This window comes from Danio rerio, chromosome 10 (assembly GCF_052040795.2).
Source record: "Danio rerio strain M-AB ecotype USA chromosome 10, GRCz13ab, whole genome shotgun sequence".
Taxonomy (NCBI): domain Eukaryota; kingdom Metazoa; phylum Chordata; class Actinopteri; order Cypriniformes; family Danionidae; genus Danio; species Danio rerio.
Window position 1 is genome coordinate 49,565,001 of NC_141030.1, and position 15,633 is coordinate 49,580,633.

At 44.9% G+C, this 15,633-nt stretch overlaps 1 protein-coding gene across 2 annotated transcripts in view; it reads right to left on the reverse strand.

Moving 5' to 3' along the window:
• The window catches only part of LOC100333835 (kinesin-like protein KIF2A), a 42,442-nt gene extending 27,698 nt beyond the window's left edge, over positions 1 to 14,744 (reverse strand). The window contains exon 1 of one of the 2 annotated variants that reach the window (XM_087271363.1): positions 14,643 to 14,744. In XM_087271363.1, the coding sequence (XP_087127489.1) occupies positions 14,643 to 14,682 (40 nt within the window). In that variant the 5' untranslated portion in view covers positions 14,683 to 14,744. Of the gene's footprint in view, positions 1 to 14,426 lie in introns of both variants that reach the window. The other variant, XM_087271366.1, reaches the window with a different exon arrangement.
• Positions 14,745 to 15,633: the final 889 nt, after the last annotated feature.

Consider the following 15,633-nt stretch of genomic DNA (forward strand, 5'->3'; position numbering starts at 1 on the left):
CCAGATAACCCAGCTTCAGTCCCCACACTGCTGCGAATAACACACACTTCACTGATAACTCTGCACTTACACACTCTGAACAGGACATGACGGCTGCCTCATCCATATTATTATCCATATATACAATTTACCATAAAATAAAGAGGACATCACTGATCCACTACGATCAGTTCAGTGAGTCAAATAATCCAGTCAAGAGCGAATCATCAGTAAATGACTCACTGATTCAAATGAATACTTTAAACAAGACTTTAAATACAAAACCCTATGGAAGACACACACACACACACACACACACACACACACACACACACACACACACACACACACACACTGAAGCTCAGTTCGGCTGGTGATTGTACAGGTTTGTGTGTGTGTGTGTGTGTGTGTGTGTGTGTGTGTGTGTGCAGTATCCTGACCAGCACAGCCAGTTATTTCCCCTCAGTAAACCAGCATGATGATGATGATGATGATGGGTTATAAAGCAGCATAATCCTGTGTTAAACTCCTCACAGACACACACTGATGATGATGATGATGAAGGTCGTGATGTCTAGACCCTCTAAAAGCAGCAGATCAATGCAGACTCGAGGCTCGTAATGCTCAATTACTGCTGCTCAGAGTCTCAGAGGACACTGCTAAAGGCCACGCCAGTGTGTGTGTGTGCATTTGTGTGTGTGTATATTACTGCACTCTTCTGGATCTACATCTCACACACACACACACAAACCATCAACAACGCACACACACACACACACACATAAACATGAACGCTGGACTCTGATTGGCTGCTGGTCACTCTCAGGTGTTTGGTTGTCAGGTACAGCTAAAGTAGTTCCGGCAGGTTTAGAGGGTGCTACAGCTCTGTGTCACTCCGCTGAATGAGTAGAGTTATTGGATTAGAGAATGTTGAACTCTTGACTTCCATATTAGGAATAATAAATACAGCAGAAGTCAATGGTTACAGGTTTTCCACATTCTTCTGAACATCTTGTTTAGTGTTTGACAGAAGAAAGGAACTCCTACAGCCCTGAGGGAGAGTGGATGATGACAGGAAGCTCAGTTGTGGGCGAACTGCCCCTTTAAGAGCTTTTATTTTGGCGGAGCTGCAGACTGTGTTGCTGTGTTATTCAGAGTGTCAACACACACACACACAGACACACAGACACACACACACACACAGACACACACACACACACACACACACACACACACACACACACACACAGAGGCGATACTCCTCCAGAGGACGCTGCTGATCTGTAATGTTCCTCCTGTAATGTCTGGATTAATGACGGTCGAGTCCTCCATCAGTCACTGGAGCTGCGGCATTATTAGAGCTGTGATTAGCCCCCATCCCTCATCAGCACAGCCCTCCATCCGGCGCTGGATGACGAATGTGTTCATATGCAGAGACATAAATCAGAGCTCAATGAGCAGATCCATGTGCAGAGCGCACACACACACACACACACACACACACACACACACACACACACATGCTGACGTTTAGTTCACTGCTGTGTTTGATTTAGATTCTGAAACTAAACTACATTCCTAAACGAAGCATTCAATTAGAGTCTCCAGCAAATGACTCACTGACTCAAATGATCTGTTCAGAGTGATTCTTCAGTTGATGACTCACTGATTCAAATGATTCATTCAAGAGTGAGTGAAAGTGAGTGAAACAGTGTAGTGGGCGTCATGGTGGTGCAGTAGATAGTGCTGTGGCCTCACAGCAAGAAGGTCACTGGTTCGAGTCCCGGCTGGGTCAGTTGGTGTTCCTGTGTGGAGTTTGCATGTTCTGTACATGTACATGTTTGCATGTGGTACAGGGGAATTGTGTAGGCTAAATTGTCCGTAGTGTATGAGTTTTAATGAATGTGTATGGATGTTTCCCAGTGATGGGTTGCAGCTGGAAGGGCATCCACTGTGTAAAACATATGCTGGAATAGTTGGCAGTTCATTCTGCTGTGGCGACTCCTGATAAATAAAGGGACTAAGCCGAAAAGAAAATGAATGAATGAATGAATGAAACAGTGTCAGTCCGGTTTTCAGAGTTCAGTTCAGTTCAGTTCGGTTCAGTTCAGTTCAGTGTGGTTTAATCTTCACTGCTGAGAGTCCAAACACTGAAGAGTAATCCATCCATGCGCAGTCTACAGGTCCTGAACTATGGAGCCGGTGGCGACAGCGGTGAAGAAAAAACGTCACGAATGAAGAATGAAAACACCTCGGGAGAGATCTGGCTCAGCTGAGCTCCTCCATTCCTCCACTGGCCTGGTGTTGTCAGAGCTGCAGGGACAGCACAGAGCTTCACTCTGCAGGCTGCTGATGGGGTGGTGCTGTGGGCAGGTATTATTAAAGATGAGCTAGTTGGATCTATTTGTGTTGAAAATGGACTCAAACTCTCAGACCTGCTGCTGACTTCCAGAAGAGCCTGTTCTAGCAGTGGTGCAGGAGCAATCTGCATCCTTCAAGATGATCAGTAAGCAGGACAGCGCTCCATCACACGCGTCACAGTACTCCACTGCATGACTGACCAGTAAAAGCCTTAAAGAGGGAGAACTGATGGCATGGCCCTCCTCTTCACCTGACCTAAACCCTATTGAGAACTTAAGGGCTCTTCATGAGCGGGAAATGTACAGTGAAGGTCAACAGAACAGCTCTCTAACAGCGCCCGAGGCTGCAGCGCACAGCTGATCAACAAGCTGACGGACTCCGGGAACGGGAGGTTCTGACTCTCATGTTAATGAAGGCTGCTGTACAGCGGTCACTGACGAGTCTGTCTGATTCAGAAATGTTGATCTGTAAACTCAGTTTGTTCATTATTCTCACTTTAACAGGGGAAAATAATCATGAGAGGAGGTGATAGTGTTTATCTGCCTGATAATTCAGTCATGGTCCACATGCAGATACTTTCCAAACACACACACACACACACACACACACACACATGCACACGCACGCACGCCCGCACATGCGTCAGTCATCTACTGTCTGATCAACACTGATCATCAGCTGAAATCAGATATCATCTGCTCAGAGACAGAATCTCCGTGTGTGTGTGTGTGTGTGTGTGTGTGTGTGTGTGTGTGTGTGTGTGTGTGTGTGCTCTGTCTGCAGTAAATGAGAGCTGCGGGGCTCATGCATGTTTTATTTCTCCATCAGTAGCGACACACAGCACTGATGATGAGGAGGAGGAGGAGGACTCTGCTGCACATCACCGAGAGAAGGTGTGTGTGTGATGGCACGAGCTGGAGCTTCACACACACACACACACATCACAGGACGCACACATACCCCCCCCCCCCCCCACACACACACACACACACCCCCACACTCCCTCTCTCTCTCTGCCTCTGTTCTGTGTGTGCATGTGTTAATCACGTGTGTGTGTGTGTGTTGAAGAGTTCACCTGTTAAAAAGTCAGCGCACACCTGCTCCTCTGTCCACACTGAGGCTGAGTGCAGACTACTGGCCCTTTAACAGCCAACACAAAGGAGGATTCCCTGACTATGTGTGTGTGTGTGTGTGTGTGTGTGTCTGTGTATATGTGTGATTAACTGTGTGTATCGGTCTGTTTGTGAGTGTGTGTTTGTGTGTGTGTGTGCGTTCTCAGTGTGAAAGGAAGTCGTTTCAGTTTAAAAGGAAGTAGTTTAATTTCAGTGTAAAAGTCCTTCTTTATTTCATTAATTATTCATTCATATTAATAATTAGAATTCCACAGATTTCTGCCCTTCATTGAGTCTGTTTATTTACTTGTGTAAATCTATATATTTATTCCGTTTTTAAATTAATTTCAGTAATATTATTGACTAATATGAAAATATTCATATGATTAATTTACATTAAAGTTTATTATTCTTATATTAGTCATATGTTCTGTCTTTAAGCTGACATATTACATGTAGACTTGCTTTCTTTACCAAATAAAGTGGATCTAATTGTATTTGCATTGTAAACGTCACATAAAAGTTAAAAATGTATTATGTTTATATTTTAATGCATGTATTTTATTTATTAAAGGGCCATGAAAGCCCCTCGTTTCAGCAGGGTGTTTTCACACCTCTACTTTCGAAAAAGTCAGAAAAGTGGGCGTGTCCAGCTCTGTTTAGGGGGGAGTGTCGGAGGAACTAAAGTGGGATGGTGTGGGAGTGTCTATTTGTGCACGCGCGAGTTTCAGAGTCAAAATACACACCCACACAGACAGGAGAAAGCGATGGTGTTTAACCTACATGGACATCTGTAGTCGAATTATTTGCTGAATTAATAAATGTTGGACTTTAACTGCAGTTTGGCTCTTTCATTCAGGGAATTCATTCATGCCTCTCGCGACAAACGAGGTATTTGATTCGAGGAGCTGCTGTAAGCGTGTATTTTCATGCAATGTTTGATACCGCACGGCGAATGAGAGAAAAAAAAAACTCCGCATTTCCCGGAAACTTAGATGCACACGGCAGGTAGCGTCAGAAAGCCGCGTGTGTTATTCCGGTCACTAAATGCGGTGCTAACATTTCTGCACTCAGTGCTATAGTTAACTTAATTCGATACGAGCAAACTGAATAAACAAAGAGCACTGGTCGCTCACTTACCAAATCTGTAGAGACAGGACAATCACCAGCAACTAGAGCCACGTCTTTATGGAGAGAATACTACAAGCAAATCCAGATTTCAGCGTTTGCAGATGAGAACAGCTCTCAGGTAAACAATAATCCTCCTTAGACACGTAAGTTATTGTTGTGGAGCGTCGCGTACACTGTTAATCCACACGTGACTCCAGCTGCGCTCTCACAGAGAGAAAATGAAAACAAAACTGAACTGCAGCAAACTATAAAAGCAACACTTCACGCTTGTTTTGCCAACACAACGTGGCGTCTTTGTGGTGTAAACACGGTGACACAAATGAATATTAATGAAGTTGCACAATAGAGCGTGCTGATTGGTTTGAACCAAGCTTTACTCATGCATTAATGCATCACACTGTAAGACGTAATAAGACTCACTCTGGCACAGACGCCCAGTCTGCAGGCTGGAATACACGCTATTATCTCATGACCGTGACGCAGCTTCAAAAATTCGTTTCAAACAGGAAGTATGAATTTGCTTGAAATAACGCAAAAACAACCAATTTACACTTTTTAGTGAAATATAGGTGTCCTAATAGTGTTTATAGCAGTGTGGGACACATATACGACTGTCAACAGCTCAAAAAATGTTTTTTGGTGTTTCGTGACCCTTTAAGTTTTCAGTTACGATAATTAAATCATTCTACATAAATCTGCAGATTTTTTACACAATTTTGCCTAAAAATAGCAAAAAGATTCTGTCTGGCCCTATCTATGGGTTTAATGAGTATACGGCTGCAGAGGGTGATTTAGAATAACATATGTTGGTTTAATATTGGTTTTAATGTTTGTTTTATTATCGGCATGACCATTTGTCATGGGTTACGATACACACTTATGCCCAGCAGGGGGCAGGAATGCACTCTTTAAGAGGGTTTTCCTGTCACCAATAATCAGGCTAATGCACCAAAACAATGGATGCCAGCGCCATAATAACATCAGCAGTAGGTATTTAACAGAAAAGGAGTGTCCAGAGGATATACAGTGGAGCTCAGAATTATTCACCTGCATGTTTATTTTGCCCCAATTTCTGTTTATCAGAGAGCAGATTTCTCCAGCACATTTCAGCACATAACAGTGTTCATAACTCATCTCTAATAGCTGATGTGTTTCCTCTTCATCATGATGACAGCACAGAATATTAGACTAGATATTCTTCAAGACACTAGTGTTCAGCTCACAGTGGCATGTAAAGGAGAATTTTTAGAAAGGCCTATTTGGACTCGAAACAAGACAAAAAAATCAAAGTAAGAAAAGCATTTTTTGCAGTGTGGCTAGTTATGAGGTGGCTCAGCTAATGGCACAGCACAGGAAAGCCGTCACTGAAGGAGGATTTATAAAGGACGAGTGCTGCAACCGTAATTTGCCCAGAGAAGATTTAAAAAAAAAAAAATTAAAAAAAAGTCTTTCTAGAAACACAGCTGGACGACGAAATAAAATAATTCCATAATAATACACACACACACACATCTATCCATCCATCCATTCATCTATATATATATATATATATATATATATATATTTATATATGCGCGTGTCTGTGTGATGTAAAATTTGGCCCGAGACAACATTTTTTTTTGCATCTGGCCTTCGGCCCAAAAAGTTTGGACACCCCTGCTTTAAGTGTTCTGTCTGTCCATTTATAATGGTGTGTGTAATCACCTAATCTAAATAAAAGGGTTAAAATATTTCTTATATATATTATATAGACTATTATTTATATAACATGTTCATTATTTAACAGTTTAATACCTCTATTATTCGCATTCTGTCTGTCTCATCAAGAAGCTGATTCCTGATCAGTGTGTTTGTGAATCTGGTTTAGTGTTATTTGGGTCTTTATACACACACTGAGCTTAGACATTGGGGCTATAGGCCAGTACAGGCGTGTCTGCATGCAGTGACTTTATGTGTGTGTGTGTTTATGCGAGGATGGATGTGTGCATGCGTCAAGTTCATATGTACAGTATACACGCAAGATTCACATGTTGTTTTGAATATGCAGTAGTACAGGTGTTTATGCGAGTAATTCAGAGGTGTGTGTGCACGCGCGTGCTTTATGTGTGTGAATCTTCCAAAGCGCCTCATAGAAACAACACTTACTGTACACTACTAACACACACACACTGAACACACACAAAAACTGCACATTGAACACACATTCACACTACATACTGAACATCCCCACACACCGAACACACACACACACACTGAACACACACACACACTGAACACACACACACATTCAGACAAGTGTGTGTTTGTATGCATTGAATGGCACTCATGTGCAGTGTTTCATAAAGAAGAAACACACACACGCACACACACACACACACTCTTGATCAGCAGTTGTGCCGTTGTCTCCATGGCAACAGTATAATAGATTTGCCCTAATTCAGTCCCAGAAGCACATTTAGGTGAAAGAGGCCAGCGGCAGAGTCTCCTGAAGACACACACACACACACACACACACACACACACACACACACACACACACACACACACACACACACACACACACACACACACACACCTGCATGTTTCCTTTAATTAATCTCAAAGTAACCCAAACACAGCAGCAGATGTTCAGATCATTTACAGTAATTACTACTGTCTTTACTTCTGTGATATCACACACACACACACACACACACACACACACACACACACACACAGACTCAGAGATCAGCTGATATATGTGTGTGTTTCTGCTGTTTACAGTCTGTGTCTGCTGTGTGTGCATCTGTGTCTGTGTGTATATCTGTCTGTGTGTATGTGTGTCCGTCCATGTGTGCATCATTTGTGTGTGTGTGTGTGTGTGTGTGTGTGTGTGTGTGTGTGTGTGCAGTGACCGCCGGCTGGCCTGTATGTCCTCTACTCTGGACTCCTCTTGTGTGTGTGTGTGTTTGTGAGTGTGTGTGTGTGTGTGTGTGTGTGTGTGTGTGTGTGCAGTGACCGCCGGCTGGCCTGTATGTCCTCTACTCTGGACTCCTCTTGTGTGTGTGTGTGTTTGTGTGTGTGTGTGTGTGTGTGTGTGTGTGTGTGTGTTTTTGAGTGTGTGTGTGTGTGTGTGTGCAGTGACCGCTGGCTGGCCTGTATCTCCTCTACTCTGGACTCCTCTTGTGTGTGTGTGTGTGTGTGTGTGTGTGTGTGTGTGTGTGTGTTTGTGAGTGTGTGTGTGTGTGTGCAGTGACCGCCGGCTGGCCTGTATCTCCTCTTCTCTGGACTCCTCTTGTGCCGTTATTGATGATGATGAAGCTGATCTTCATCATGTTCTCCTCTGATGATGATGATGATGGGAGGAGGTGCTGCTGATCTGCTCCTCATGTGCACACAGTCAGTCTGCAGCTCCTCATCTCTGCTGTGTGTCAGGATGGGATTGGGCCGGTCCTGCTCTCCTGTGTTCAGTGTTGGGATAGTGCAGCAGTGCAGGGGGATGATGTGGGTCAGCTCATACACACACTGTGTTTCCCCACCGGGTCCTCCTCATCACACTGAGGGAGAGGATGCAGGACTCCACCCTGAGCTCTGAATATTGAGGACAGACCAATCAGAGAGGAGAATGTCTGCAGCCCCGCCTCCGTCTCCGCCTCCTCCATTACTGACACACACACACAGCAGCAGAGCTGAACACAACACGGCCACAGCAGCGGCTGCAGAACTCTCCGGTACAGCGCTGAACTCACGTTTTACACCAACACACATCCATGCACACGCGGCCTCAGCCTCAGGTACTGCGCTGCTGTGCGCAGGTGTGATCTGCAGGTGTGTTCCACATGTGTGTTCTGCAGGTGTGTTCCGCATGTGTGTTATGCAGGTGTGTTCAGCATGTGTGTTATGCAGGTGTGTTCCGCAGGTGTGTTCTGCAGGTGTGTTCCGCATGTGTGTTCTGCAGGTGTGTTCTGCAGGTGTGTTCCGCATGTGTGTTCTGCAGGTGTGATCTGCAGGTGTGTTCCGCAGGTGTGTTCCGCATGTGTGTTCTGCAGGTGTGTTCCGCAGGTGTGTTCCGCATGTGTGTTCTGCAGGTGTGTTCCGCATGTGTGTTCTGCAGGTGTGTTCTGCAGGTGTGTTCCGCAGGTGTGTTCCGCATGTGTGTTCTGCAGGTGTGTTCCGCATGTGTGTTCTGCAGGTGTGTTCCGCATGTGTGTTCTGCATGTGTGTTCTGCAGGTGTGTTCCGCAGGTGTGTTCTGCAGGTGTGTTCTGCATGTGTGTTCTGCAGGTGTGTTCCGCAGGTGTGTTCCGCATGTGTGTTCTGCAGGTGTGTTCCGCATGTGTGTTCTGCAGGTGTGTTCCGCATGTGTGTTCTGCAGGTGTGTTCCGCATGTGTGTTCTGCAGGTGTGTTCCGCAGGTGTGTTCCGCATGTGTGTTCTGCAGGTGTGATCTGCAGGTGTGTTCCGCATGTGTGTTCTGCAGGTGTGTTCTGCAGGTGTGTTCCGCATGTGTGTTCTGCAGGTGTGTTCCGCATGTGTGTTCTGCATGTGTGTTCTGCAGGTGTGTTCCGCAGGTGTGTTCCGCATGTGTGTTCTGCAGGTGTGATCTGTAGGTGTGTTCTGCAGGTGTGTTCTGCAGGTGTGTTCCGCATGTGTGTTCTGCAGGTGTGTTCCGCAGGTGTGTTCTGCAGGTGTGATCTGCAGGTGTGTTCTGCAGGTGTGTTCTGCAGGTGTGTTCCGCATGTGTGTTCTGCAGGTGTGTTCCGCATGTGTGTTCTGCAGGTGTGATCTGCAGGTGTGTTCTGCAGGTGTGTTCTGCAGGTGTGTTCCGCATGTGTGTTCTGCAGGTGTGTTCCGCATGTGTGTTCTGCAGGTGTGTTCTGCAGGTGTGTTCCGCAGGTGTGTTCTGCAGGTGTGTTCCGCAGGTGTGTTCTGCAGGTGTGTTCTGCAGGTGTGTTCCGCATGTGTGTTCTGCAGGTGTGTTCCGCATGTGTGTTCTGCAGGTGTGTTCAGCATGTGTGTTCTGCAGGTGTGTTCTGCAGGTGTGTTCCGCAGGTGTGTTCCGCATGTGTGTTCTGCATGTGTGTTCTGCAGGTGTGTTCCGCATGTGTGTTCTGCAGGTGTGTTCCGCATGTGTGTTCTGCATGTGTGTTCTGCAGGTGTGTTCTGCAGGTGTGTTCCGCATGTGTGTTCTGCAGGTGTGTTCTGCAGGTGTGTTCTGCAGGTGTGTTCCGCATGTGTGTTCTGCAGGTGTGTTCTGCATGTGTGTTCCGCATGTGTGTTCTGCAGGTGTGTTCCGCATGTGTGTTCTGCATGTGTGTTCTGCAGGTGTGTTCTGCAGGTGTGTTCCGCAGGTGTGTTCGGCTCCGCTCATCAATTGCACTCAGTAAGAGCAGCAGTGAGGGCCTCAGCTCAAACGCCGGCCGGTTCTGCACGCATAAATGAAGTTATCAGGATTATTAATGTCTCCAGACCTCCTCATCTGTTACACCTCTGACACAGACCTGCAGTCCGGCTGATCGAGCCGTTTAATGCAGATCTGCACTGAGGAAGAGCGATGAGCCTCCCCTTCATCCATTACTGCTCAATTAGCAGAGCCAGAAATACACCAGAGAGAGAGAGAGAGAGAGAGAGAGAGAGAGAGAGAGAGAGAGAGAGAGAGAGAGAGAGAGAGAGAGAGACAGAGAGAGAGAGAGAGAGAGAGAGAGAGACAGAGAGAGAGAGAGAGAGAGAGAGAGAGACAAAGAGCAGTCTGATGAAGAGAGGTCAGCAGGAACTGAACACACACAGATGATGTGTCCAGTGTGTGTGTGTGTGTGTGTGTGTGTGTGTGTGTGTGTGTGTGTGTGTGTGGGGCTGGGTTGTGTTTGGGAGATGCAGCAGTGTGTGTTCACGCTTCACCTCATTCACTCATCTCTCTGCTCAGCTGCTCCGCTATCATCACCACTGTCATATCTCCAAGCTCCTCTGAAAGCCCCACCCTCAAGAGGCTCTGATTGGTCAGCTAACATAACGTGTTGTGATTGGCGGATCAGCTTCACGTCACCAGTAAAGTGCGTCTGCATTAGAGGAGGTGTTCGGTTGTGGTTTTTCGGAGTCGACTCTTAATGTTTGAGTTTGCAGAATCGACTCTATTGACATTCACTTGCACAGCGGCAGGATTCCCCATGCGGTCTCACACCGCACTTTACACAATGCTGCGGCGACAACTGCAGGTTTACATACGGCAGTTCTCCTCTGCTCAGACAACAGCAGCAGTAAATCACCTGCACTCCAGATAAAACAGCATCAGCCGACACTGTACAGCACACTTTAATCATCTACTGCAGATCATTTAGACAACTACACCACAGTCAGGGAGACGGAGAGGAGACAGAGCAGTTTATTATCGATATGTTTAATGAATAGTCGTGCAGCAGTTCATCAACAAAGAACAAAACTGTTTAGCCAACATACAACGCTTTAAACAATCATGGATTAATGTAGACATGCTCTGAATATAGATGCTGAATACTGAGTCAACCAGATCATCTGAGTAGCGGACGCTCACACAAACAAACAGCTGGATTATTAATTCACTGAGCAGCTAAATATTAAACCCGACACTAAATATTAAACCTACACAAATCATGCATTACCAAAGCTGACATCATCAATAAAGCAGCGTGACAGACCGAGGCTCAAAGCAGACCAGACTGCGCTCGCTCTCTTTCTCTCTCTCGTAAACGTGATGTCTGAACTGCATCATCAGCCTACTGCTGAACTTCAGCATCTCTCTGTTTGTTTTGTGCAAGACGTTCATGGTTTGATGAGGTTATGTTAACTGGACGTCAGAGGAAACGGAGTGTCAGAGCTGTTTTTGAACACAGTTGTGGCTATATTGAAAACCTTCCCTTTGAATCTAATTTAAATCTGTATAATTGTAGTCATCTACAAAATAAACACGTTTTTTGGGGGTCCCAGAGATATTATTAGGGGCTCACGACCACAACTCCCAACTCCCCGCCGTTTGAGTGACAGCTCGGGCTCGCTGCTCGCCGTCTCGTCACCTCAGCTGATTCCGTCTGATTAGCTGCTGAACTCAGTTTTTTTGAGTTGTTTTCTTCGGCTTTACACAGTCAGCTGCCTTTAGGGATTATTTCCTACAATGATCAGATGATATGGCCTGCTGAGTGCACTTAATTGTGTTCCCAAACTATTCACACTGCCTCCATTTCCCAGCTGAGCAGGCACGTGCACACATAGGGCTCGACCTGTGCAGTGCACGTGCCCTTTTTAGTCTTGGATAGAGAGTGCCCTTCCAAAATGATCAAAAGTGCCCCCGCGACGCGGCACACCCTCAGTCCCGCCCTTCAGTAGGCACGCGACAACACCGCTCTTGAGTACGCGCGACAACACAGCTGATGAGTACAACAACAACAACTTGGTGAGTTTTCACCAAGTACCACCTTAGAAAAAAAATGTCTCTCCAAGTACCACCTTACGACGCTATTTTTAACCAGTATTAAAAAATAGCGTAGTAAGCCTAAGCAGCTACAGGTGTGCACAGTTTAAAAATGATGCAAATTAATTCCTATTATTAAGAATATGTATAATTGTCAGTCACTTTAAACTTTTTAAATAGTCTGCACATTAACTGTGCTTGCAGATAAAAAAAAAAGTTTTAGTTAAAATTTGCTTTTAAAAGTTCATTAAATAATGGCACTGTTCTTAAAAAGTAAATAGAAAACCGCTGTACTTAAATCTAAAGTATTTATAGTAGCCTATTCATCAAAAGCTGGAGATGTTGCTTGGACCTTATAAATAGGCTATGTCATATTCTTTCAGACAAATCTTGAAATAAATGTTAAATGTACATGACAGGGTTCATACAGGCACAGCCTAATGAAAATCAATTTCAGCACCTATTTTTTTTTCAAGAAAATTTAGTCAAGGAATAAAGATAAATAATGTCTACTTTAACAGTGGAGAGATCGCGATTGTATTCAATCTGAGCACACAGGGCAGGCGATCATGAGAGCACTTGCAGTTCATTTGAAAAAAGCCTATTTATTAAGAGTTCGCATATCTGTTTTAGCGATTTGCGTACATGAATGCGCTCTCGTGTTACAATAAAGCACTCGCCGCATTTGTAGAAATGAGTAATTGCGCAATACCTCCATTCCCGCGCCGCCATTCAGAATGTATAGAGGAGTGACAGGTCAGAGGCGAGGCGACTCGCTGTCGGAGAGCGAATCGTGTATGTAGATCATCAAAAAGGCAGGAAATATGTCCGCGGTTTAATTACTCTGCTAGACATCTCTATAGTGAAAACATCCGAGAAGCATTATTCCAACAAAACCATTTTTTTAAAGTTGTTTTTCAGTCTCTGCAACACAGAAAGCCTTTGCCCTACCCTTACTTTTCACGCAACTAGACAAGGTCGACTGTGATTGGCCACTTTTCATGTCAGTCAAATCACGCTTCAAAATCAATTCTTAAACTTCGGAAACTGATTTTCAGCAGCTTATGACACAATGCTCTAAAATAAACACGCTAAGCACAGCGCTGTGATCGTACGCTTCACTAAACAGCCAGTGCTGATCACATCGATAATATATTACGCATCAGTAAAAGTGTTAATTGTTTCTTTCATTATTCAGCGGTTCCTCCGCGTACCACAGTTTGAGAACCACTGGCCTATAGTGTAGCCCAGCGGGATTGACCAGGAGCACCAGTTAACCCAGAGTTCCCAGCACAGCCCTCTCTGGAGCGTGTGTGTGTGTGTGTGTGTGTGTGAGAGAGAGTACGTTGATAAAGAAAGCTCAGTGTCAGCAACACATCAACACTCTTACCATTAGCACTTCCTGCTGAACAGGAAGTGCAGAGCAGCTGTTCCTGCAAAAACCGAACGCTTCATTTAATGCTGTAAACTGTGTGAAATAAGCCATTAAACAGCCGACATACGGGCCAGAACACCACATTAATGTTGACAATATTCCCAAACAAAATAATGTAATGATGTGTCCACCGGTTTCCCCACAGTCCAAACACATGCGCTATAGGGGAACTGATCAACTACACTGGCCGTAGTGTATGAGTGTGTGTGTGAGAATGAGTGTGTATGGGCGTTTCCCAGTGATGGGTTGCAGCAGGATGGGCATCCACTGTGTTAAACATATGCTGGAATAGTTGGCAGTTCATTCCGCTGTGGCAACCCCTGATTAATAAAGGGACTGAGCTGAAGGAGAGTGAGTGAATATAAAGTGTGTGTGTGTGTGTGTGTGTGTGTGTGTGTGTGTGTGAATATCGTGTATATTTGGTCAAACACTGAATAAAGCTGCAGTGTGGGGTCACAGATGTAGCCGCAGGTCTGATGAATGTAAAGCACATGTACACTGGTATTACTGTAGTTATGGGTCGGTCCACACAGAGTCAGCACGCGCAGAAGCCCGGATCTTTAGCTCATCTTTGGGTCTGTTTATTTACCTGTATAAATGTGTGTAAAGTTATATTTATTCAGTTTCTTTTATTAATTTCAGTAACATTATTGACTAATATGAAAATGTTCATATCATTAATTTACAATACAGTGTCTTAAGTCATATGTGCTGTCTTTCAGCAGAGAGATTACATGAGACTCGCTTTGTTTACTAAACAAGTGGATCTAGACGCATTTGTGTTGTGAACATTAAATAAAACTTTAAATTAAAACGATTATTTTTTTGTTTCATGTAGTATTTAGTTATGATACTCCCGAAACATTTACACATAAATCTGCAGATTATTTACAAAATTCTCAGCAGAAATATTAAAAAATGTCTCCAGATTCTGTCTGGCCCTAATTATAGGTTTTAATATATGAATGTAATTTCTGAAATAGTGTTTACCTGCAGATCCTCTCTGCTGAATCTCTGGATCAGACACACACTCCTATAACTGCAGCACACTGAACAGCAGAGCCGAGGACTCGAAGAGGAACACACACACGCACGCACACACACTCACGCACGCACGCACGCACACGCGCGCGCGCAAAACCTCTCACACACGCAAGTTGTGTCTTTGTATCGAGTGAATCTGTGGTGTGTGATAATCAAACATACCTGCACTGTGAACACACCTGTCACTCACAGCCGTGCGCATGCGCCCAGCCCACAGCAGCTGCTTCCGGCCTGCAAAAGAGTCCCGTCTGTCCACTTCCGGCTGATCTCAGAACAGGTGCTGAACAGTTTAACGCTAAACGCAGAGCTGAGCTTATTACACACACACACATACACACACACACACACACACACACACACACACACACACACACACACACACACACAGATTATCTGTATTCCTCGTGAGGTAAAGTTGCTTTTAAAAACATGAAGTGAAAGCTGAAGATTGATGGTGATATATTATCTTAAACTAATGCAACTGGACACTGCTTTATGAATGTGTTACCTGCTGCAGCATCCCACATGTGTTTATAGAGTAAAGCAGGCTGTGACATATACTGCAATGACGGCCAATCACAGAGCAGAGCAATGATCATCCACCAACGAGAGATTCACAGGTGCAGAGTGTGAGACTGACACCCAGTGGTTGAACTCGGTATTGCACTCCTGGATCAAAACAAACCCAAGCGCAGGTTGCCAGATTGACCGACAGGATCGAGTCTGACGACTGAGTGTAAAGGCTGATCTAAAGCGTCTCCTATATGAAAGCAGCGGCAGCAGACAGAAGGAATATTCTCCATATTACAGGAGTTTTAGTCCTGATCAACAGCTGGAATTGATTTATTAGAGACGCTTCAGTTCCTCACAGCTGAACAGTGATCAGCTCAGCTCAGCTCACGTGCTGTATTCAGTGTTAAACGCTGATAATGTGAGTCTGACAGGACGATTATCAGCACACTACTGACAGCAGCAGCAGAGAGTTCAGCTCAGATCTGGAGAACACACAATAAAGCGTCTGAAACTGAACCTCAGACCTGCAGAGCAACACACAGCAGTGATCCAGCATCTACATGAACCCTGTTCACGAGCTGTAATGTGTGTTGATGAGAGTATAGAGCTCAGCGCTGTGCTGGAGTCAGTGAGTCCGCTA